We start from the raw sequence: 25,352 nt of genomic DNA on the forward strand, positions 1-25,352 counted from the left end.
GTGGCGTTGACATCCAATTCTTGACATGACATAAAAAGGTCGGTAACGTTAATCATTACCCGCTTTTAAGTACTTTTAACAGTTTCCCTGCGGGGGATTAATAAAGTATTTGTGATACTGATGTCTGATTCTGAAGTGTTTTGCTTATAAGTTGTTTGCATTTAGCTAAAGTGTGATGTTTTTCCTCATATTGCAATAGCCTGTTTAAAGTGATCATATAACAAACAACTAATCAGTACTGATACTGTATGCTAATAGATATAGGAGTGATAATAACACAGTAAATGCTTTGAATTTCTTAGATATAGCTGTGCAGTATTCTTAACAGACTGGATAGCAGCAGACAATCGAAGGCTTATTACAACCAGAAGAGACATCAGACTTTTAGTTTTTTAGAGACTTGAGACTTGACTTGGACTCGTGACCAAAGACTTGAGACTTGACTTGGACTTGCAAAAAAAGACTTGTGAACATCTCTGGAAGGAGGTGAGCAGCATTGTGTTGAATGACATGCCACTCAACATATCTGAAGGGAGACTGGCATACAACATATATATATCAAAACAAAAAGCTAACATCTAATTTCAAACACAGTATCTTTCCACATAATGTAAGTTATATTTATTTGAATTTATGCATTCATGTTGAGAATGTTCCATTCAAAAATGTTACTATTAAAAAGGCATTTACACTATAAAAGATGACTATTGTCAGGAATGTTAGTCTTATATCAAATAGTAAATTCTATGCAGCAGGAGGGTGCACGTCTGCACAGTGTTATATTTTCACAGCTCAGTGTCAGTAAATATTGTGCGGTTAGTATTGGACTACAAGAGATGCAAGCCTGTACAGGTAGTTATTTAAAGCATATATGGGTCGGTTTGGTTCTGAAGGTGTGGTTACAGAACTGTGCCTGGTTGGCAGGAGCTCCAACAAGGCGTGTAGGTCAGAGAGTGAATACACATACTATACAGAGATGCTGTTTGAGATGTGATTTTGGAACAATGAACAATATAAATCTATTCTAGTGTACCTCAACAATGGAATTATGATCAGTAGAAATGGCCATGACATGGGACCTTTCAGATCATTACAAAGTAATATGGGAAATATTGACTTGGTAATGTTGTGACTTTTGTGAATTAATGTGAAGAAGGTTTTTATATGTATCATATCTCACAGAAAGGGAATCCGAACACATGTCACTTTTATAATAAACACATTAATCTTTATTGTTTTAAAATGTTGAAACCATCGACACAAGCAAAAACAGGTTGATGTTGAAACATGTCCTGAGAGCCAGAGAGCAGACTGAGAGCAGTGTGAGAGAGAAAGCAGAGTCCCAGTGAGTCAGCTCAGGACTGGGAGCACTGGTCTCTCCTCAGTGTCTCTGAGAGCGGAGTCTGGGAGCCCTGGGTGGCCTCACAGGTCACAGAGCGCGCCTTCCTCCACTGGTCTGCAGGGAGCCTCAGGGTGCTGCTCCAGCTGTAGTGGGCGTCCTTCTCCAGCACCCCGGGGCTCCTGCTCTCCTCCCAGCTGCTGCTGCTGCTGCTGCCGTCCACCTTCCAGGCCAGACTCCAGTCTGAGGGGAAGCCCTTGTTGGCCAGGCACATGAGCGTGGCCTTCCCCTGCTGCAGCTCTTCTGTGGAGGGGCAGCACCGTCAGTGTGGGACAGACATCACCTAGGAGACACCAATCAGATTAGAGGACAGGGAGCACACAGCTGTCAATCAACCAGCAGACGCTGGGACACCTTTGCTGTGAGAGCGTTTCTCCTTTAAGGAGTTTCTGTCAGATGTTGGTTCTGCTCCATCAGTCTCTCACTCACACAGTGTTTCACTTCCCTTTAAGAAGCCTCTCATGCAAATCAGCACCGAGACACTTCACACAGAATCACCTGAAATATGTCAGACTACACTAGGAATAAAGTACAACATTAGGAAGCATTTCAAAAAATTAAGGTCAAAACCTGAACTCTGCAAACCATTATTAAATATTTACTGGATAAATGAACAAACACGGGAAATGGAACAATCAATTGAGCTTAATGTGAATCTCAATCACTGCCCAGTTTTACAAACTTTAAAATAATGTCTGAAAGAATTCAACACATTTTTAATATCAATCGTTATCTGTACTCTGTTTAACTGTATATAAAAACTGTTTTCGTAATTTCTTTGAAAACAGAGGAGAGAACCGAGATAGAAACATTTAACAGTAAGTTAAGGTAAAATTAGCAGTTTTATCATTTCACATTTGAAGCTGTTTAAATGACAGTATGTTGGGAATGTATAAAGACATTTCAAGAAAATCTCTCCGACTTAGGCTCAATGAGGAAGAGAAATAAAGACATGAATACTAACACTATCTAAACATTACGATTAAATAATAAAAATCTATCTCTCAAACATTCTAACACAGAATTTAAAACATCTCTTAACAACATCATATTTAGTTTTGTGCAGAAACTTACTTCCAACATCCAGTCTGGTTCCTCCACCAAAAGTCCACCACAGTGATACAAAGTCATTGAGCCGCCGTACAAAAACCTCTCACTGTAGAGAGACTCGGCTCTCTGACTTTGACTCACTGAACTAAACCTACCAGCCCTCAAGAAGCTACTTCACCATTAAAGGTGGAAATAACGATGTATTCTCGTTTAATGTTTAACTCTCATGAAAACATTTAACCGCCTTTTGCTGGAGGAAAGTTCGCCTCTGAGTGCAAAATATTTGAGAAGTATTTATACAATGACATGGAGAGGCAACTATTTCTCTTACTTTGCTTAATAACAAGTACAACAAAAGAGAGATTGCTCTTATAAATGAATACTTGACTTACTTCCAACATCCAGTCTGGTTCCTCCACCGAACGTGCACCACAGTGATACAAAGTCATTGAGCCGCCGTACAAAAACCTCTCACTGTAGAGACACGGCTCTCTGACTTTGACACAAACAAACTCACCAAACACGTCCACAGTTTACGCAGTTTATATAATAACGCTTCAAATGTTTGAATCAGATTCACAAACTATGGAAAAGTATTTAATGTTTCTTTTGTGAACCTTTTAAACATTTAAAAGGAATATTAAGTTGTGTCTTCAGTTTCAAAATTAAGATGATTCTTTCGAAAAACGAATTGTTCACAAAATAATTTTTACGATTTTATCAACTTTGTCATCAAAGTAATTGAACATTTAAATGAAACAATAAATGTCTACTAAAAGCTCTACATGTTAAACTTCCAAATGTGCATAATTCCCATACATACATGTGTGTTTGTCCATCAGGATTAATAATAAACCTCCATTTAGGTTTTCCTGGTGGTATTGATTATTTGGGGTTATTAATTTGAGCTTTTTAATGAAATGAACTGCAAGAAAATGTGTCCATTGAACTTAGAGCCTCAAACAAGTGAGCGCTGACCCATTCCTGATCCGTCCTCTGACCGAGAGATGGATCCATTGATGAACAGCATCATCAGAGTCATCCAGGTCCCTGTTGGAGTCAGTCAGAGCATTTCCATAGAGAGACACTTTGCATCAGCAGCACCATGCTCCAGTGCTCTGGGACACTTTATAGTCCTGAGAGTTGAGCACTGGATGACTGACAGCTGTCCTTCATGACAACAGAAGCCACAGGAATCCTCCTCATCAAGAACATGACTTTGATCTGCGTCCTCATCTGGACTCTCCTCTGCTGCTGCTTCACAGGTAAAGTCCAGAGAATCAAACTCCTCTCCTCTGTGAACATCCGTCCCTCTGGAATGAAGCGGACAAAACCATGACGCTGCTTTATGTCTTTGTCTCTGTGTCCTCAGAGTCCAGAGGCCAGTACACGTTGACTCAGTCTGGAGCGGTGAGCTCTGCTCCGGGACGCTCCGTCTCCATCACATGTAGGACCAGTCAGGCGGTTCATGGTGGGACATATTTAGCCTGGTACCAACAGAGAGATGGAGGAACTCCTAAACTGCTCGTTTATTATGCTACCACTCGAGAATCAGGGATTTCAGACCGTTTCACAGGCAGTGGATCAAACTCTGACTTCACTCTGACCATCAGTGGAGTCCAGACTGAAGATGCAGCAGTTTACTACTGTCAGAGTCTCCATTACCCCAACAGTCAGTGGGTGTTCACACAGTGAAAAAGCGTCGTACAAAAACCTCCCTCAGTCAGACAGGAACTGAACTGACTGCTGCAGCTGGAAGCTACACTTCACTGAGGACACACACACACACACACACACACACACACACACACACACACACACACACACACACACACACACACACACACACACACACACACACACACACAACACCACACACACACACACTTTCATCTCCATTAAGCGTGTCACTTTTTTCTTTTTCAAGCAAAGACTTCTGAAATGTTTCTACTAATTTATTAAGAGAATGAACTCATACACACCAAACTAAAATACTAAATCTATAAAAGCCACACTAAACGTATTGGTCCTCAGCTTCTTTTTGAACAGTGTTCACTTCTGTCTCACTGGAGAGACTCCCAAAGATCAAAAGTCCCGACTTCAAATCAGAGGTCACCTTCACTTTCAAGTCTGAGGTAAATCCAGCAAGCCCTGATCATGAGACGTTCCTGACCTCCTAGAGATACGGCGCTGTAGAAGATCAGAGGTGAAGGAGGCTGTCTGACCATGCAGAGCTCTAAAAGGGACCACCAGTCTCTTAAACTGGATTCTTTATTCAATGTGGAGCCAAGAATACAAATCAAGACGGCTGTTACATGAGATCTTTTCAAAGGTTCATTCAACAGTCCTTTGAACATTTCAGTGAGTGATGGATGTGAAAGGAAAGAAGAAATGGAATGACACCGTTTAAATGGACTAACACATCTGTAAATGATCATCTCCAGCTTAGCTTGAAGCACATTGTGATACAACTTAACAAATAATGTAAACGGTAAACACCAGATGTGAATCCACCACTTCATGCTGCTCAACAGTCAATGTCTGATCTAAAGGGTCAGCTATATTTCAGACAGTAGACCACCTTATCACCTGAATCTCCCCTTAGAGCTCCATTGTGTTTTTTTAAACCAAGCACAGCGCTGAAACAGAGGGGTTCACTGCATTATACCATGCATGATCTGTTTGGTTGTTAGAGCCAAACACTTCAGAGACAAGGTTTGTAAATATCTGAGACCTATAATATATTGTTGAAAAGGAGTATAATAGGGGACCTTTAAGGTCATCTCAATTTACATTCAAGTTATACAACTGTATGCAGATGGTACCCTGCTTTTCATTTCTTAACCTGAATGTCTTTTTCTTATCGAGTCAGATGTCCAGAATGAATTCATGGTAACATTTAACAACGCATGAACAAAACATAGAGCATACACTAAACATTAGTTATAAGAGCTTTGTGGTTTACCATTTAAATGTTCCTACTAAGGTTATTGGAACTAATTAATAACATAGATAGAACCTAAATGAATGCAGAAGTACATCAACAGTCTAGCAATTATTAACAAGTAATCTGGAAACAATGTGTGATGGCTTTTGTGAATTCATGTGAATAAGGTTCCTTTTATATATATATCTCACAGAAAGGGAATCCGAAGACACTTTTATAATACACACATTCATCTGATGGTTCACTGTGTCGAATGCAGCAGACAGGTCCAACAGGATGAGGACAGAGGAGAGGGAGGCTGCTTTAGCAGTGTGCAGTTCCTCAGTGACAGCAAGGAGGGCAGTTTCTGTGGAATGACCTGCCTTGAAACCAGACTGGTGCGGATCCAGAAGGTTGTTCTGATGGAGATAGCAGGAGAGTTGTTTAAAGACAGCACGTTCAAGTGTTTTAGACAGGAACGGGAGGAGAGAGCCAGGCCTGTAGTTTATAACATCTGACGGGTTGAGAGTGGGTTTCTTTAGGAGAGGGTTTACTCTTGCCTCCTTGAGACTGTTTGGAAAGTGACCAGAAGAAGTGTTGATGAAATGGGTGAGAAACGGTAGAATATCAGGAGCGATAGTCTGAAGGAGGTTTGAAGGGATAGGGTCCAGAGGACAGGTGGTAAGGCGGGCAGAGGTAATGAGGGAAAGAACCTCACTTGGCGAGAGAGGGGAAAAGGAGGGTCTGGTGACCCAGCAGTGAGTAAAGGTGAGTCAGAAAAAGAAGAGCGAATATCATCAACTTTTTTTTCAAAGTGGTTAACAAAGTCGCTTGACAGAAGGGAGGAGGGGGAATGGGCTTTTGGGGGTCCAGGAGGGAGGAGAAGATGGAAAGTTTCTGCATCAGAGTTTGGAGGCAGCAATTGGATGTACTTAAACATTAGTAATAAGAGAGAGCTCTGTAGTTTACCATTGAAATGTTCATGCTATTGTTATTGGTACCAATTTTTATTAACAAAAATAAAACTAGAATAAATCCAGAAGTATATCCAAACCCTTAAAGGTCCCATCATATGCTTTTCTGGTTATTACTCGTCCCCTTGTGTGTTATGTAGCTTTTTCTGCATGTAAACGGTCTGCAGAGTCACAAACCCTCAAAGTACACCCTGTAGCGAGTAAAACTCTAACACAGAAAAGACCTGTCTGTGCTGCCCCAGAACGCCTCATTGGACATTTGTCTTTTTCCATTTTTTTCTTCCGGGGAAGGTTGAGGTCACTAAGTCCAAATGGACCCATTGGTCCAAATGGACTAATCCACGGATACACACACACACACACACACACACACACACACACACACACACACACACACACACACACACACACACACACACACACACACACGCACGCACGCACGCACACACACACGCACACACATTTATCTTTTCTCAGCCACGGTGCTCCACGATGCTCAGACCCCATTGGATGGCCTACCTGCCTGTCAGCCTTCCATCGGGGCACAAACTTATCTCCTGACCTCATTGGTCATGTGCGCGTTCGTGTGTGTTGGAGGAGGGGCTCTATAAGGAAGTGGCAGATTTTCTCCGGTTGTGTATTTTCAAATTCTAGCGATCTCGAGCCGGTTTTTCAAACGTACCTACCCCACCTTTAAGTAACCTTTCATCATTCATCAATAATTAACATTAATAGAACGTTATATTGATAATGTACTCACTAAACTTACGATTCATTTAACTTATTTTCTTCCAAAAGTTCATTATCCAAAGCCTCTGTACACCCCCTTCTATTTACATGTAATGGTTTGGCCCTGCCTCCAAACGCGGTGCGGCACCTGCCCTATCTAGCAGAGAGAGAGTGAGAGCATGTGAGGAGGTATGCTAGTACTTACTTGTGTACACATGTCTCAACGACTAACAATGTCAGGCTTTCAAAAAAGAAAAGAAAGGAGAAAAAGACAAGAGAGAGGGACTAAAGGGCGACAGTATGTCACCCAGTTTTTCAACAGAAAAGGTGGGTGTGGTGTGCTCCATGAGTGGTGGAAATTAGTCTGTTAGCTAAGCGTAGTCCATTGTAAATAATAATTGTGATGCTGGCATTAAGTAGCCTACTGTTAATATCTTCACAGGAAATTCAGAGGTTTTTCATTTCACTGCTCTTTTAGCTGACATTTAATAAATGCAGGTACATTTTTAGCAGCTATTCATACTAAATCAGTTGTCCCTCCCCCTGGTGCCAGGACCAACAGATCCATCTTTAGACTCAGCAGCCCTGTGCCCCCATAAGGCTGAACCTGAACCAGCTTTTCTCCCAACTGAAGGAGGCAGAGATGGGGACTCGAGTCTGCGACTCGGATGCGAGTCGCACTTAAGTCGCACACACAGAGACTTCAGACTTGACTTGGACTCGTGACCAAAAGACTTCAGACTCGACTTGGACTCGTGTGTTGGGACTCGTGAACAATCATTGTGTTTTCTATTTTTGGCGTATTAAAGGTGGGGTAGGTACATTTGAGAGAAACCGGCTCGAGATCGCTAGAATTTGAAAATACACAACCGGAGATAATCTGCTTGAGGCTGCTACTTCCTTATAGAGCCCGCCTCCTCCAACACACACGAACGCGCACATGACCAATGAGGGCACGAGATAAGTTTGTGCCCAGATGGAAGGCTGACAGGCAGGTAGGCCATCCAGTTATTTTAGCCGGGCTCATTACGCAGACGTGCGCGCCTCTGTTACTACCTGGTAGTAACACAATAGCGACCGGCGGCACACCTGCGGCTGTACCGCTTGTAATTAGGTTCAACTACAAACACTTCGAACAAAACGCCGGTGGCACCAACAAAAGGAGCGCACACTGCAAAGTCTGCAATATCAAAATCAAGGATGCTGGCGCAACAACGTCGAATTTCATCAGGCACTTGGAAACTCACCCGGAGAAGTCAGTCACATTAACGCATATGGACGGTTAGCAAACATGTTTAGCTCAGCATCACAAGCATGTATATCGTACTGACCGCCCTAAAAAAGGTGGTGGCGTTGCCATTTATGTGAAAAATAAGTTTTGTGTAACTAATATGGTTTCCAAATCTGTTGGTAAACAGCTAGAATTTTTAGCCGTGAATATTGAGGTAACAAAGGGTCAACAGCTCATGGTGGTGGGCTGCTACAGGGCCCCTTCGGCTGTCAAGGACTCTTTATCGTCATTGGCAAAACTGTTATCGCAACTTTCCTACAAGGAAATAGTGCTGCTTGGTGATTTTAATTGGGACTGGTTAACTTCTGTGTCAGAGGATTTTAAAAACCTGTGTACCTCATTGAATTTTACCCAGATTATAGACAGTCCTACTCGCCCAAATATTAAGTCCCCAAATAAATCCTCCTTAATTGATCTAATTTTAACAAATGTTCCACATAAATACTCATCTGTGGGAGTATTTGCTAATGATGTGAGTGACCACTGTGTTGTAGCCACAATTAGGGACACTAAGGTCCAAAAGGTTAAACCACGTATCATCACAAAGAGAGACAAAAAATACTTTGTGGAGCAGGGTTTTTTACATGATCTGTTTGATTTTGATTGGGGTAGAATCAATTTGTGTGCTGATGTAGAAACTGCATGGTCTTATTTTTATCTTGGTTTTATGAAAATTATAGATAGACATGCACCTCTGCGTAAATTTAGAGTGAAGGGACGAAACAATCCCTGGTTTTCTGCTGAGCTGTCCAGTCTCCTTCATGAGAGAAATAATGCTTGGGCTAAGGCTAGGAAATCAGGCTCAGAGGTAGAATGGCTACGTTTTAGGCAGCTAAGAAATAGCTTCACATCCCAAATAAAAAGTGCTAAATCAAAGTACTATTTGTCGGTTACCACAGAAAACCTGAATAATCCTAGGAAATTTTGGAAAGCCATAAAATCGATTTCCACTGGTGATATCCCAAATGAGCTACCTCCGTGCCTTACCACAGCATCTGGCACTATATCAGACAGGGCTACTATGCTAATTGTTTTAATAAGCATTTTGTGTCTTGTGGCTCTCTGTTTGGCTGTGTGGCTCCTGTGAACGCTCCAATCCTTGACTCTGAACAATGTGGTCTGGAAAACCCTTTCAGTTTTACTCCTTTAACTGTTGGTATTGTTCATGAAGCATTATCCAAGTTAGATCCTAGGAAACCGGCTGGCCCGGACAACGTAGAATCTTTCTTTTTAAAGATAGCTGCAGATTTTATTGCTCCACCTCTTACTTCTCTTTTTAACCTCTCCCTCAGCACGAACACAATTCCAAAAGTATGGAAGTCTGCTTACGTCTTGCCTTTACTGAAAGGAGGGGAGGCAACTATTTTAAATAACTATAGGCCAATCTCTAAGTTGTCAGTTCTGGCTAAGGTGCTCGAACGCTTAGTGAGTGAACAGGTAAAGGAGTTTTTATGTAACAATGACATCCTGTCTAAACATCAGTCAGGCTTCAGAAAGAAACACAGCACCATCACTGCGACAATGAAAGTGGTGAATGACATTACTACTATTTTAGATAATAAGCAGAGTTGTGCAGCTCTGTTTATTGACCTTTCCAAAGCGTTTGACACCGTTGATCATCGCATCTTAAAGCAGAGGCTACTCAGTATAGGCATATCCAGCCATGCAGTGGGGTGGTTTGTGAACTACCTCTCTGAAAGGTCCCAATGTGTTCACTTTGATGGGCTGTCTTCTGAGTGGTTAAACATTTCTAATGGTGTACCACAAGGTTCTGTTTTAGGACCACTTTTATTCTCCATATATATTAACAGTGTAGGTGATAATGTGGATGAAGCTACTTTACATTTTTATGCGGATGATACTGTAATGTATTGTGCAGGTCCCTCCATTAAAGAGGCTGTTGTTAAATTACAAGCTGTTTTTAACACTATTCAGACTCAGCTCTCTGAACTAAAGCTTCTTTTAAATGTTGAGAAAACCAAGGTAATGCTCTTTTCAAAAGCTAAAAAGACTCCAGAGCCTGTTTTAGATATTGTAACTACGCAAGGAACAAAACTTGAAGTTGTTGCCTGTTACAAATACCTTGGTATCTGGCTTGATGATTGTCTCTCTTTTAAACTTCATGTCAATAACCTGCTAAAAAAACTGAGGGTTAGGCTAGGTTTCTTTTTCAGAAACAAGTCCTGTTTCTCGCTTGAGGCCAGGAAAAGGCTAGTCACTGTGACCTTTTTACCTGTGCTGGACTATGGGGATTTGTTGTATATGAATGCACCTGCCAATTACCTGAGCAAATTGGATGCTGCGTATCACAGTGCTCTGAGATTTGTCACAAATTGTAAAGCGCTTACTCATCACTGTACACTGTATACCAAGGCAGGTTTACCATCTCTCTCTGTACGGAGGCTCAGTCACTGGTACACTTTTATCTATAAAGCTTTGTTGGGTAAACTCCCGTATTATATCTGCTCGCTGATAACACAGAGAGTTGCAAGCAGCTATTGTCTGAGGTCACATGATGTGGTCTTGTTAGATGTGCCAAGAGCAAGGACTGTCTCAGGTAAGACAGCTTTTATGTGCGCAGCTCCACTTGCTTGGAACAATCTTCAGCAAGAATTGAAACTGAGCAATCTCATTCCTCTGCATGTTTTTAAAGCTAGGGTAAATGAAATGCTTGCCGATACAATGGGCACTTGTAAATGTCTATAACTATGTATCCTGTAAATATAATGTATAATGTCCTTTATTGTTTTATGTTTCATGTGGAACCTATATGCTGCAGGTCTCCCTTGAAAAAGAGATCTATGATCTCAATGGGACCAATCTGGTTAAATAAAGGTTTGAAATGAAATGAAATCAGCTACGTAATGTTAACTTAGCTTGCTACTAGCTTTGTAACTGAATATTCGAAAAGATTAGTGAATTGCTTGTCACACTTGTTTGAGTTGAGTGGCGTTGACATCCAATTCTTGACATGACATCAAAAAGGTCGGTAACGTTAATCATTACCCGCTTTTAAGTACTTTTAACAGTTTCCCTGCGGGGGATTAATAAAGTATTTGTGATACTGATGTCTGATTCTGAAGTGTTTTGCTTATAAGTTGTTTGCATTTAGCTAAAGTGTGATGTTTTTCCTCATATTGCAATAGCCTGTTTAAAGTGATCATATAACAAACAACTAATCAGTACTGATACTGCATGCTAATAGATATAGGAGTGATAATAACACAGTAAATGCTTTGAATTTCTTAGATATAGCTGTGCAGTATTCTTAACAGACTGGATAGCAGCAGACAATCGAAGGCTTATTACAACCAGAAGAGACATCAGACTTTTATTTTTTTAGAGACTTGAGACTTGACTTGGACTCGTGACCAAAGACTTGAGACTTGACTTGGACTTGCAAAAAAAGACTTGTGAACATCTCTGGAAGGAGGTGAGCAGCATTGTATTGAATGACATGCCACTCAACATATCTGAAGGGAGACTGGCATACAACATATATATATCAAAACAAAAAGCTAACATCTAATTTCAAACACAGTATCTTTCCACATAATGTAAGTTATATTTATTTGAATTTATGCATTCATGTTGAGAATGTTCCATTCAAAAATGTTATTATTAAAAAGGCATTTACACTATAAAAGATGACTATTGTCAGGAATGTTAGTCTTATATCAAATAGTAAATTCTACTGCAGCAGAATGTTGCACGTCTGCACAGTGTTATATTTTCACAGCTCAGTGTCAGTAAATATTGTGCGGTTAGTATTGGACTACAAGATAGATGCAAGCCTGTACAGGTAGTTATTTAAAGCATAATGGGTCGGTTGGGTTCTGGAGGTGTGGTTACAGAAACTGTGCTTGGTTGGCAGGAGCTCCAACAAGGCGTGTAGGTCAGAGAGTGAATACACATACTATACAGAGATGCTGTTTGAGATGTGATTTTGGAACAATGAACAATATAAATCTATTCTAGTGTACCTCAACAATGGAATTATGATCAGTAGAAATGGCCATGACATGGGACCTTTCAGATCATTACAAAGTAATATGGGAAATATTGACTTGGTAATGTTGTGACTTTTGTGAATTAATGTGAAGAAGGTTTCTTATATATCATATCTCACAGAAAGGGAATCAGAACACATGTCACTTTTATAATAAACACATTCATCTTTATTGTTTTTAAATGTTGAAACCATCGACACAAGCAAAAACAGGTTGATGTTGAAACATGTCCTGAGAGCCAGAGAGCAGACTGAGAGCAGTGTGAGAGAGAAAGCAGAGTCCCAGTGAGTCAGCTCAGGACTGGGAGCACTGGTCTCTCCTCAGTGTCTCTGAGAGCGGAGTCTGGGAGCCCTGGGTGGCCTCACAGGTCACAGAGCGCGCCTTCCTCCACTGGTCTGCAGGGAGCCTCAGGGTGCTGCTCCAGCTGTAGTGGGCGTCCTTCTCCAGCACCCCGGGGCTCCTGCTCTCCTCCCAGCTGCTGCTGCTGCTGCTGCTGCCGTCCACCTTCCAGGCCAGACTCCAGTCTGAGGGGAAGCCCTTGTTGGCCAGGCACATGAGCGTGGCCTTCCCCTGCTGCAGCTCTTCTGTGGAGGGAGCCAGCACCGTCAGGGTGGGAGGGACATCACCTAGGAGACACCAATCAGATTAGAGGACAGGGAGCACACAGCTGTCAATCAACCAGCAGACGCTGGGACACCTTTGCTGTGAGAGCGTTTCTCCTTTAAGGAGTTTCTGTCAGATGTTGGTTCTGCTCCATCAGTCTCTCACTCACACAGTGTTTCACTTCCCTTTAAGAAGCCTCTCATGCAAATCAGCACCGAGACACTTCACACAGAATCACCTGAAATATGTCAGACTACACTAGGAATAAAGTACAACATTAGGAAGCATTTCAAAAAATTAAGGTCAAAACCTGAACTCTGCAAACCATTATTAAATGATTTACTGGATAAATGAACAAACACGGGAAATGGAACAATCAATTGAGGTTAATGTGAATCTCAATCACTGCCCAGTTTTACTAACTTTAAAATAATGTCTGAAAGAATTCAACACATTTTTAATATCAATCGTTATCTGTACTCTGTTTAACTGTATATAAAAACTGTTTTCGTAATTTCTTTGAAAACAGAGGACAGAACCGAGATAGAACATTTAAAATAAGTTAAGGTAAAATGAGGAGTTTTATCACTTCACATTTGAAGCTGTTTAAATGACAGTATGTTGGGAATGTAAAGACATTTCAAGAAAATCTGCTCCGACTTAGGCTCAATGAGGAAGAGAAATAAAGACATGAATACTAACACTATCTAAACATTACGATTCAAATAATAAAAATCTATCTCTCAAACATTCTAACACAGAATTTAAAACATCTCTTAACAACATCATATTTAGTTTTTGTGCAGAAACTTACTTCCAACATCCAGTCTGGTTCCTCCACCAAAAGTCCACCACAGTGATACAAAGTCATTGAGCCGCCGTACAAAAACCTCTCACTGTAGAGAGACTCGGCTCTCTGACTTTGACTCACTGAACTAAACCTACCAGCCCTCAAGAAGCTACTTCACCATTAAAGGTGGAAATAACGATGTATTCTCATTTAATGTTTAACTCTCATGAAAATATTTAAACGCCTTTTGCTGGAGGAAAGTTCGCCTCTGAGTGCAAAATATTTGAGAAGAATTTATACAATGACATGGAGAGGCAACTATTTCTCTTACTTTGCTTAATAACAAGTACAACAAAAGAGAAATTGCTCTTATAAATGAATACTTGACTTACTTCCAACATCCAGTCTGGTTCCTCCACCGAACGTGTACCACAGTGATACAAAGTCATTGAGCCGCCGTACAAAAACCTCTCACTGTAGAGACACGGCTCTCTGACTTTGACACAAACAAACTCACCAAACACGTCCACAGTTTACGCAGTTTATATAATAACGCTTCAAATGTTTGAATCAGATTCACAAACTATGGAAAAGTATTTAATGTTTCTTTTGTGAACCTTTTAAACATTTAAAAGGAATATTAAGTTGTGTCTTCAGTTTCAAAATTAAGATGATTCTTTCGAAAAACGAATTGTTCACAAAATAATTTTTACGATTTTATCAACTTTGTCATCAAAGTAATTGAACACTTAAATGAAACAATAAATGTCTACTAAAGGCTCTACATGTTAAACTTCCAAATGTGCATAATTCCCATAAATACATGTGTGTTTGTCTATCAGGATTAATAATAAACCTCCATTTAGTTTTTCCTGGTGGTATTGATTATTTGGGGTTATTAATTTGAGCTTTTTAATGAAATGAACTGCAAGAAAATGTGTCCTTTGAACTTAGAGCCTCAAACAAGTGAGCGCTGACCCATTCCTGATCCGTCCTCTGACCGAGAGATGGATCCATTGATGAACAGCATCATCAGAGTCATCCAGGTCCCTGTTGGAGTCAGTCAGAGCATTTCCATAGAGAGACACTTTGCATCAGCAGCACCATGCTCCAGTGCTCTGGGACACTTTATAGTCCTGAGAGTTGAGCACTGGATGACTGACAGCTGTCCTTCATGACAACAGAAGCCACAGGAATCCTCCTCATCAAGAACATGACTTTGATCTGCGTCCTCATCTGGACTCTCCTCTGCTGCTGCTTCACAGGTAAAGTCCAGAGAATCAAACTCCTCTCCTCTGTGAGAAACCTCCCTCAGTCAGACAGGAACTGAACTGACTGCTGCAGCTGGAAGCTACACTTCACTGAGGACACACACACACACACACACACACACACACACACACACACACACACACACACACACACACACACACACACACACACACACACACACACACACACACACACACACACACACGCACGCACACACACACACGCACACACACAAACACTTTCATCTCCATTAAGCGTGTAACTTTTTTCTTTTTCAAGCAAAAACTTCTGAAATGTGTCTAATACTATATTAAGAAAATGAACTCATACACACACCATACTAAAATACTAAATCTATAAAAGCCACACTAAACTCATGGGTGCTCATCTTCCTTTTGAACAGTGTTCACTTCTGTCTCACTGGAGAGACTCCCAAAGATCAAAAGTCCCAACTTCAAATCAAACATCCTTGTGTGGAAATAACTCTGTCCCCAACAGCAGCACAAACTAAAATAACTGGAGAAATGTTCAAGTCCACAGGAATTGTCCAACTCAAAAAACAGTCTTTTAAAAGCGGCTGAATAATCCAGTAAACAGAGTAGGTACCTGGGAGTGCACTTAGACAACGGACTGAAGTGGAGGATCAACACTGACGCTGTGTACAAGAAGGGGATGAGCCCACTCTGAGGAAGCTGAGATCCTTCCACGTGTGCAGCAAGATGCTGGAGACCTTCTACCAGTCTGTTGTGGCCAGTGCACTCTTCTTGGCTGCGGTCTGAACACATGAACACATTGGTCTGGTAACAAAATAATTTCCAAAATTGGGATGAATAAAGTAAATATCTATCCATCTGAATCCAATGTCATTGACATAAATGCACCAATGTAATCCACAGTACCTGCAAAGCGATCACAAAGCTCCAAATATGATTTAACTCACCAGCAGTCGAGGAGGGATAGAATCCTTCGGCTCTGGCCGGACTTTCTGCTCCGTCTTTATCTTCCTCAGACTCCACTGGTCTCAATGTTCTTCATCGAGTTGAGGAAACGCCACATAAAGAGCTGAGTGCTTCCCTGAGCTCTGACAAGCTGCCATGCTTCCCTCCTCCTCTTCCTCTACCTACCTCCACACACAGAAAAGACTTTCCGAACATTACCCTCTCTCGTTTGTCCCCCCCCCCTACTAAAGATTTAGGAAGAAAGATCAGGGTCTCCAGCCTCTTCTCAGAGCAACACCACTGTAGAAGCATCTTCTCAGAGCAACACCTTTGTAAAAGCATCTTCTCCACCAATGATTTTCAAATATATCCATCAAGATAATCAGGATCGACTGTCATATGTCATACAGAAACATATGAGCAATTTAATTCTTATGAAAGGCATTCACACAACTAAGGTAATAAATAAGTCTTTGTTTTCAGATAATATCAGTTTTGATTCAATCAGCGAAAAATCGTGTAATTGAATAATTCTGCAAACAGACAGCAGAGACAGAGCCTGTGGTACCCTCTCTTTGGTCTCAAGTTCTTTGGTGGAGATGTACTGCGTCCATTAAATGATATTTGAGGATTCATGTTATATGACTTTCTGATGATGATGAGCCTGCTTTGTATTTTTTATCCTGCACAATCTTATTTAGAAGTTTTGATTCAGATGGTCAGAATATATTCAAGGTAAAGTTTAACAACACATGAACATCACACATCAGTGGCGTTTCTATATGTACAAAAGTGGTGGGGCACAAAAAACTCAGATGTCTATATATAAGCTTCTGCAGAGAGGTTCATGGCTGGTGAGGCACTGGCACTGACTCTTCAGGTTTACAAATATATTAAATCAAAATATAATATTATTTTCAAAAGCTTTTTTTGTCTGATGCTTCAATTACTTTTAAACAGACAGTTCAACAGAAGGATACCCAAAAAAATGTAATATTATCATTTAAATATTGAATTGTTCTCTCTAAGTAAGATCCCATTTTCAATAAAATTGCAGTCTTACCTTGACTTGAAGATTAAGTCCATTTGCCTATCCTTCTGGACACAAATCTCTATTACTTTTTTGTAAAAGTCCTCCTTATCTTCTTGTAGTTTCAAAAGTCTATCATAAATCTAATCTAATCAATAGATTTTTGATTCGAAAATGATAAAAGTAGGGTAGACATGTGGATATTATCCGGCTGAACAAAACGTACATTTATCTAACAGCTACGTTTCCCACAGATCTTATTTGGAGCTATTTTCTAAAATCCTATGGAGAAATCTCATTGCTTTTTTGTGGAGGGAAGCCATGCGCAGCTTACTTCCTGGTTTTAGGACGCCTCACTGCAGCTCTCTCTCCTCCTCTTCACACACCACACTTTTCGCGGCACACGTACTTACAGCCAATCAGCTCTGAATTATGTGAGATGACGTATGGTGGGGATGGCAGCACTATGCCCCTATGGTCATTCTTTTTTGCCACACACATTAAATAGGAAAATACTCTGAGCATGCGCAGTGTAGTTTTTGCAGTCACCGTTCACTTAGACAGTCAGAGGGAGGGGCAGGATCAGGTTTTGTCCCACATGGCTCTAAACAGCTCAATAGGCACACACTGTAGCAGGGGCGGACTGGGACTACAAATCAGCCCGGGACTCTCGACCGGCCCACTTCGGTACCGCCGGCCCACCGCGGTACCGCTAGTAAATACCGCTAGTAAATACCGCTAGTAAATACCGCTAGTAAATACCGCTAGTAAATTGTCGACGGGGGGACGGGGACGGGGGGGGGTAGACAATTTACTAGCGGTAGACATTAAGGGTAAATAATGTCTACCTCTGGGCCGGTGGACTTGTATTATCACTGGCCCCACCATTGTAACCTCTGGCCCGGAGCATTCGTCCAAAAAAAAAATAATGAAGAAAATTAACACATTTGTTGCAATAGTAATGTATGCACTATACATTACTACTTGTACTACAACATTTGAATCATCAGTTCTTCCTCAATTGTTCATATTTGGTTTATTAAAATAATGATATTGTGGTTATTGTTAAAAAATGTCTGCTATTATTATTATTTGTATAATGCACTTTCTGCCTTCCTGTCATTAGGAGTTAGACATGTAATGGCTATAGATTAGAACTTTCATTATCCTAAACTACTGGGACATTTCGCCAATACCTTTATATTGTCTACTCTTCACTTACTTGTCAGCATAGGTCGGCATTGATGTACAGAGCCGACAGAAGACCTTGTTTATATTGCCATCATATTGAGAGGTGCAGTGACGCGTCATGAAACCAGGAAGTAAGCTGCTGGTTCCCTTGACAAGGGTTTTGGAAAATAGCTGGAAATAAGGTCTGTGGAAAACAAACCCGTTTGATAAATGCACGTTTTGTTCAGCTGGATAATCTCCACATGTCTACCCTACTTTTATAATTTTCGAATCATAAATCTAATCGATAGATTATAAAAGGGTTTTAGGACGCGTCACTGCACCACTCTATAGAAGCCAACTCCATCGATCAAGCTGGCTGAAACTTTCTCTCCCTCTTCTTCTCATGCTCCCTGTCACTCTCCTTTAACTCCTCCGGTGACTTTCTTTTATTTGAAGATTGTTTTTTGCCCGGCGCTTGGCCGGTTACCGCTAGTATTAAAAACATTTAGCACATGTTTAGGTGGCGCGATAGTCTGTAGTGAAGCAGCGCGCTCCCGCTCACCGGAGCCTGCCCCCGCTGCGCCCCGGAGCAAACAGCTGTTTGCTTTTCACCCAACAACAACGACAACCGACTCACGGAACGCTATGTTGTGGCGTTGATAAACGAAACAATTTAACTAAATTGCTAGTCAAAATACCAATACCACAGGACAATTTTTATATTTTTAGTGGCCCGAGCGGCCAAGTGGAAAGTACGTTATGCTGGCCCGGGGTGTCTAAATAGTGCTTCCGGGCCAGCGGGCCATTTAATGTCGAGCCCTGCCGGTTACCGGCCGGCCCACATCGTCCGACCGGCCCACTTCAGTACCGGCCCACCGGGATTCGTCCCGAACGTCCCGATGGCCAGTCCGCCCCTGCACTGTAGACACTAATTAGAAGAACACAGACTAAAACAGCAATGTACACAGACGAATCAGATGATTAAACATGATCTTAAAATATATTTTATATATTTTTTAATTTATTTTTTGCATTTTGTTGTAATCATTATTTTAATACTTTCTGCTGACACTAGGTGGGGCTGTGCCCCACCTGCCCCTAATGACCAGTCGCCACTGCACACATGGATGTACTTACTTATTTATATTTTCTCAGCCGCGGTGCTCCACGATGCTCAAACCCCACGCAGCCAGGGACGCCATAAGGGGGTGAAAGGTTAGGACGATTATAATGGCCCGTGACTGACCGGGCCCAAACAATTTGAGAACATTAAGAAAAAAATGTTTAAGTAACCTTTCATCATTCATCAATAATTAACATTAATAGAACGTTATATTGATAATGTACTCACTAAACTTACGATTCATTTAACTTATTTTCTTCCAAAAGTTAATTATCCAAAGCCTCTGTACACCCCCTTCTATTTACATGTAATGGTTTGGCCCTGCCTCCAAACGCGGTGCGGCACCTGCCCTATCTAACAGAGAGAGAGAGAGAGCATGTGAGGAGGTATGCTAGTACTTACATGTGTACTACTCACAGGTGCGCAGACTAGCTTTGCCTCCCGCAGCAGCTCAGCTGCAGTCAGAGCAGAGAGGAGACAGCCACACTCTCCCGTGTCGAGACAGCTTCCGTCACTTAATCACCTCGTCCACTGTGTGTGTGCCTCTCTGTGACAAGCTAAACATCCACGTAGGTCATCATGTCACAGTCTAAAGTTAAACTGTATTCACAAAAGTACAGAAAGGAGTGGGAATCAAACCCTGAGTTTAAAGGATGGTTGAAGCCATTTATTGGAGATGACACACGGCATACTGCCTTTATTGTAAGGGAGATTTCTACTAAAAACTACTAAAACTATTTCTACTTTTTCGAATAGAGACATTTCTGATCTACTGTCGTCTGGATTTACTCTGGTGGTTTCAAGTTTTGATCCTTGAAGGGGGTGGAACGTTTTTTCCGCGATTACATGATATGCAAATTAGGCGATGACGTCGATTAGGTCGACTTCTGGCGACTTTTCGGACAGCCAATAGCTACTTTCCTTACTATGGAGTTGGCGACACTGGCCGCACCTGCCCGCAGAGAGAGAGTGAGAGCATGTGAGGAGGTATGCTAGTACTTACTTGTGTACACATGTCTCAACGACTAACAATGTCAGGCTTTCAAAAAAGAAAAGAAAGGAGAGAAAGACAAGAGAGAGGGACTAAAGGGCGACAGTATGTCACCCAGTTTTTCAAAAGAAAAGGTGGGTGTGGTGTGCTCCATGAGTGGTGGAAATTAGTCTGTTAGCTAGCGTAGTCCATTGTAAATAATAATTGTGATGCTGGCATTAAGTAGCCTACTGTTAATATCTTCACAGGAAATTCAGAGGTTTTTCATTTCACTGCTCTTTTAGCTGACATTTAATAAATGCAGGTACATTTTTAGCAGCTATTCATACTAAATCAGTTGTCCCTCCCCCTGGTGCCCTGGCACAGATCCAACAGATCCAACAGATCCATCTTTAGACTCAGCAGCCCTGTGCCCCCATAAGGCTGAACCTGAACCAGCTTTTCTCCCAACTGAAGGAGGTGAGCAGCATTGTGTTGAATGACATGCCACTCAACATATCTGAAGGGAGACTGGCATACAACATATATATATCAAAACAAAAAGCTAACATCTAATTTCAAACACAGTATCTTTCCACATAATGTAAGTTATATTTATTTGAATTTATGCATTCATGTTGAGAATGTTCCATTCAAAAATGTTACTATTAAAAAGGCATTTACACTATAAAAGATGACTATTGTCAGGAATGTTAGTCTTATATCAAATAGTAAATTCTACTGCAGCAGAATGTTGCACGTCTGCACAGTGTTATATTTTCACAGCTCAGTGTCAGTAAATATTGTGCGGTTAGTATTGGACTACAAGATAGATGCAAGCCTGTACAGGTAGTTATTTAAAGCATATATGGGTCGGTTTGGTTCTGAAGGTGTGGTTACAGAAATTGTGCTTGGTTGGCAGGAGCTCCAACAAGGCGTGTAGGTCAGAGAGTGAATACACATACTATACAGAGATGCTGTTTGAGATGTGATTTTGGAACAATGAACAATATAAATCTATTCTAGTGTACCTCAACAATGGAATTATGATCAGTAGAAATGGCCATGACATGGGACCTTTCAGATCATTACAAAGTAATATGGGAAATATTGACTTGGTAATGTTGTGACTTTTGTGAATTAATGTGAAGAAGGTTTCTTATATGTATCATATCTCACAGAAAGGGAATCCGAACACATGTCACTTTTATAATAAACACATTAATCTTTATTGTTTTAAAATGTTGAAACCATCGACACAAGCAAAAACAGGTTGATGTTGAAACATGTCCTGAGAGCCAGAGAGCAGACTGAGAGCAGTGTGAGAGAGAAAGCAGAGTCCCAGTGAGTCAGCTCAGGACTGGGAGCACTGGTCTCTCCTCAGTGTCTCTGAGAGCGGAGTCTGGGAGCCCTGGGTGGCCTCACAGGTCACAGAGCGCGCCTTCCTCCACTGGTCTGCAGGGAGCCTCAGGGTGCTGCTCCAGCTGTAGTGGGCGTCCTTCTCCAGCACCCCGGGGCTCCTGCTCTCCTCCCAGCTGCTGCTGCTGCTGCTGCTGCCGTCCACCTTCCAGGCCAGACTCCAGTCTGAGGGGAAGCCCTTGTTGGCCAGGCACATGAGCGTGGCCTTCCCCTGCTGCAGCTCTTCTGTGGAGGGAGCCAGCACCGTCAGGGTGGGAGGGACATCACCTAGGAGACACCAATCAGATTAGAGGACAGGGAGCACACAGCTGTCAATCAACCAGCAGACGCTGGGACACCTTTTCTGTGAGAGCGTTTCTCCTTTAAGGAGTTTCTGTCAGATGTTGGTTCTGCTCCATCAGTCTCTCACTCACACAGTGTTTCACTTCCCTTTAAGAAGCCTCTCGTGCAAATCAGCACCGAGACACTTCACACAGAATCACCTGAAATATGTCAGACTACACTAGGAATAAAGTACAACATTAGGAAGCATTTAAAACAATTAAGGTCAAAACCTGAACTCTGCAAACCATTATTAAATTATTTACTGGATAAATGAACAAACACGGGAAATGGAACAATCAATTGAGCTTAATGTGAATCTCAATCACTGCCCAGTTTTACTAACTTTAAAATAATGTCTGAAAGAATTCAACACATTTTTAATATCCATCGTTATCTTTACTCTGTTTAACTGTATATGAAAACTGTTTTCGTAATTTCTTTGAAAACAGAGGAGAGAACCGAGATAGAAACATTTAAAAATAAGTTAAGGTAAAATTAGCAGTTTTATCATTTCACATTTGAAGCTGTTTAAATGACAGTATGTTGGGAATGTATAAAGACATTTCAAGAAAATCTTCTCCGACTTAGGCTCAATGAGGAAGAGAAATAAAGACATGAATACTAATACTATCTAAACATTACGATTCAAATAATAAAAATCTATCTCTCAAACATTCTAACACAGAATTTAAAACATCTCTTAACAACATCATATTTAGTTTTGGTGCAGAAACTTACTTCCAACATCCAGTCTGGTTCCTCCACCAAAAGTCCACCACAGTGATACAAAGTCATTGAGCCGCCGTACAAAAACCTCTCACTGTAGAGACACGGCTCTCTGACTTTGACACAAACAAACTCACCAAACACGTCCACAGTTTACGCAGTTTATATAATAACGCTTCAAATGTTTGAATCAGATTCACAAACTATGGAAAAGTATTTAATTTTTCTTTTGTGAACCTTTTAAACATTTAAAAGGAATATTAAGTTGTGTCTTCAGTTCATCAAAGTAATTGAACATTTAAATGAAACAATAAATGTCTACTAAAAGCTCTACATGTTAAACTTCCAAATGTGCATAATTCCCATAAATACATGTGTGTTTGTCCATCAGGATTAATAATAAACCTCCATTTATGTTTTCCTGGTGGTATTGATTATTTGGGGTTATTAATTTGAGCTTTTTAATGAAATGAACTGCAAGAAAATGTGTCCATTGAACTTAGAGCCTCAAACAAGTGAGCGCTGACCCATTCCTGATCCGTCCTCTGACCGAGAGATGGATCCATTGATGAACAGCATCATCAGAGTCATCCAGGTCCCTGTTGGAGTCAGTCAGAGCATTTCCATAGAGAGACACTTTGCATCAGCAGCACCATGCTCCAGTGCTCTGGGACACTTTATAGTCCTGAGAGTTGAGCACTGGATGACTGACAGCTGTCCTTCATGACAACAGAAGCCACAGGAATCCTCCTCATCAAGAACATGACTTTGATCTGCGTCCTCATCTGGACTCTCCTCTGCTGCTGCTTCACAGGTAAAGTCCAGAGAATCAAACTCCTCTCCTCTGTGAACATCCGTCCCTCTGGAATGAAGCGGACAAAACCATGATGCTGCTTTATGTCTTTGTCTCTGTGTCCTCAGAGTCCAGAGGCCAGTACACGTTGACTCAGTCTGGAGCGGTGAGCTCTGCTCCGGGACGCTCCGTCTCCATCACATGTAGGACCAGTCAGGCGGTTCATGGTGGGAACTGTTTAGCCTGGTACCAACAGAGAGATGGAGGAACTCCTAAACTTCTCGTTTATCAAGCTACCACTCGAGCATCAGGGATTTCAGACCGTTTCACAGGCAGTGGATCAAACTCTGACTTCACTCTGACCATCAGTGGAGTCCAGACTGAAGATGCAGCAGTTTACTACTGTCAGAGTCTCCATTACCCCAACAGTCAGTATGTGTTCACACAGTGAAAAAGCGTCGTACAAAAACCTCCCTCAGTCAGACAGGAACTGAACTGACTGCTGCAGCTGGAAGCTACACTTCACTGAGGACACACACACACACACACACACACACACACACACACACACACACACACACACACACACACTTTCATCTCCATTAAGCGTGTCACTTTTTTCTTTTTCAAGCAAAGACTTCTGAAATGTTCCTACTAATATATTAAGAGAATGAACTCATACACACTATACTAAAATACTAAATCTATAAAAGCCACACTAAACGTATTGGTACTCAGCTTCTTTTTGAACAGTGTTCACTTCTGTCTCACTGGAGAGACTCTCAAAGATCAAAAGTCCCGACTTCAAATCAGAGGTCACCTTCACTTTAAAGTCTGAGGTAAATCCAGCAAGCCCTGATCATGAGACGTTCCTGACCTCCTAGAGATACGGCGCTGTAGAAGATCAGAGGTGAAGGAGGCTGTCTGACCATGCAGAGCTCTAAAAGGGACCACCAGTCTCTTAAACTGGATTCTTTATTCAATGTGGAGCCAAGAATACAAATCAAGACGGCTGTTACATGAGATCTTTTCAAAGGTTCATTCAACAGTCCTTTGAACATTTCAGTGAGTGATGGATGTGAAAGTAAAGAAGAAATGGAATGACACCGTTTAAATGGACTAACACATCTGTAAATGATCATCTCCAGCTTAGCTTGAAGCACATTGTGATACAACTTAACAAATAATGTAAACGGTAAACACCAGATGTGAATCCACCACTTCATGCTGCTCAACAGTCAATGTCTGATCTAAAGGGTCAGCTATATTTCAGACAGTAGACCACCTTATCACCTGAATCTCCCCTTAGAGCACCATTGTGTTTTTTTAAACCAAGCACAGCGCTGAAACAGAGGGGTTCACTGCATTATACCATGCATGATCTGTCTGGTTGTTAGAGCCAAACACTTCAGAGACAAGGTTTGTAAATACCTGAGACCTATAATATATTGTTGAAAAGGAGTATAATAGGGGACCTTTAAGGTCATCTCAATTTACATTCAGGTTATACAACTGTATGCAGATGGTACCCTGCTTTTCATTTCTTAACCTGAATGTCTTTTTCTTATCGAGTCAGATGTCCAGAATGAATTCATGGTAACATTTAACAACGCATGAACAAAACATAGAGCATACACTAAACATTAGTTATAAGAGCTTTGTGGTTTACCATTTAAATGTTCCTACTAAGGTTATTGGAACTAATTAATAACATGGATAGAACCTAAATGAATGCAGAAGTACATCAACAGTCTAGCAATTATTAACAAGTAATCTGGAAACAATGTGTGATGGCTTTTGTGAATTCATGTG

The 25,352-nt window shown here is 41.3% G+C and overlaps 5 gene segments (V, D, J or C); 2 read left to right on the forward strand and 3 right to left on the reverse strand.

Moving 5' to 3' along the window:
- Positions 1-1,202: 1,202 nt before the first annotated feature.
- Positions 1,203-1,650, reverse strand: LOC117451723 (Ig kappa-b4 chain C region-like). The segment is given in 1 exon segment: positions 1,203-1,650. A coding segment is annotated over 1 exon segment (258 nt).
- Positions 1,651-3,405: 1,755 nt separating this feature from the next.
- On the forward strand, positions 3,406-4,165 carry LOC117451725 (Ig kappa chain V region 120-like). The segment is given in 2 exon segments: positions 3,406-3,714; positions 3,822-4,165. Coding segments are annotated over 2 exon segments (414 nt in total).
- Positions 4,166-12,520: 8,355 nt separating this feature from the next.
- Positions 12,521-15,008, reverse strand: LOC117450997 (Ig kappa-b4 chain C region-like). The segment is given in 4 exon segments: positions 12,521-13,005; positions 14,165-14,242; positions 14,751-14,822; positions 14,936-15,008. Coding segments are annotated over 4 exon segments (555 nt in total).
- Positions 15,009-21,479: 6,471 nt separating this feature from the next.
- Positions 21,480-22,864, reverse strand: LOC117450996 (Ig kappa-b4 chain C region-like). The segment is given in 2 exon segments: positions 21,480-21,964; positions 22,760-22,864. A coding segment is annotated over 1 exon segment (261 nt).
- Positions 22,865-23,251: 387 nt separating this feature from the next.
- LOC117450993 (Ig kappa chain V region 120-like) lies at positions 23,252-24,014 on the forward strand. The segment is given in 2 exon segments: positions 23,252-23,561; positions 23,669-24,014. Coding segments are annotated over 2 exon segments (414 nt in total).
- The last annotated feature ends 1,338 nt before the right edge of the window (positions 24,015-25,352 follow it).

The sequence above is a fragment of the Pseudochaenichthys georgianus genome, chromosome 8 (genome assembly GCF_902827115.2).
Source record: "Pseudochaenichthys georgianus chromosome 8, fPseGeo1.2, whole genome shotgun sequence".
NCBI classification, from domain to species: domain Eukaryota; kingdom Metazoa; phylum Chordata; class Actinopteri; order Perciformes; family Channichthyidae; genus Pseudochaenichthys; species Pseudochaenichthys georgianus.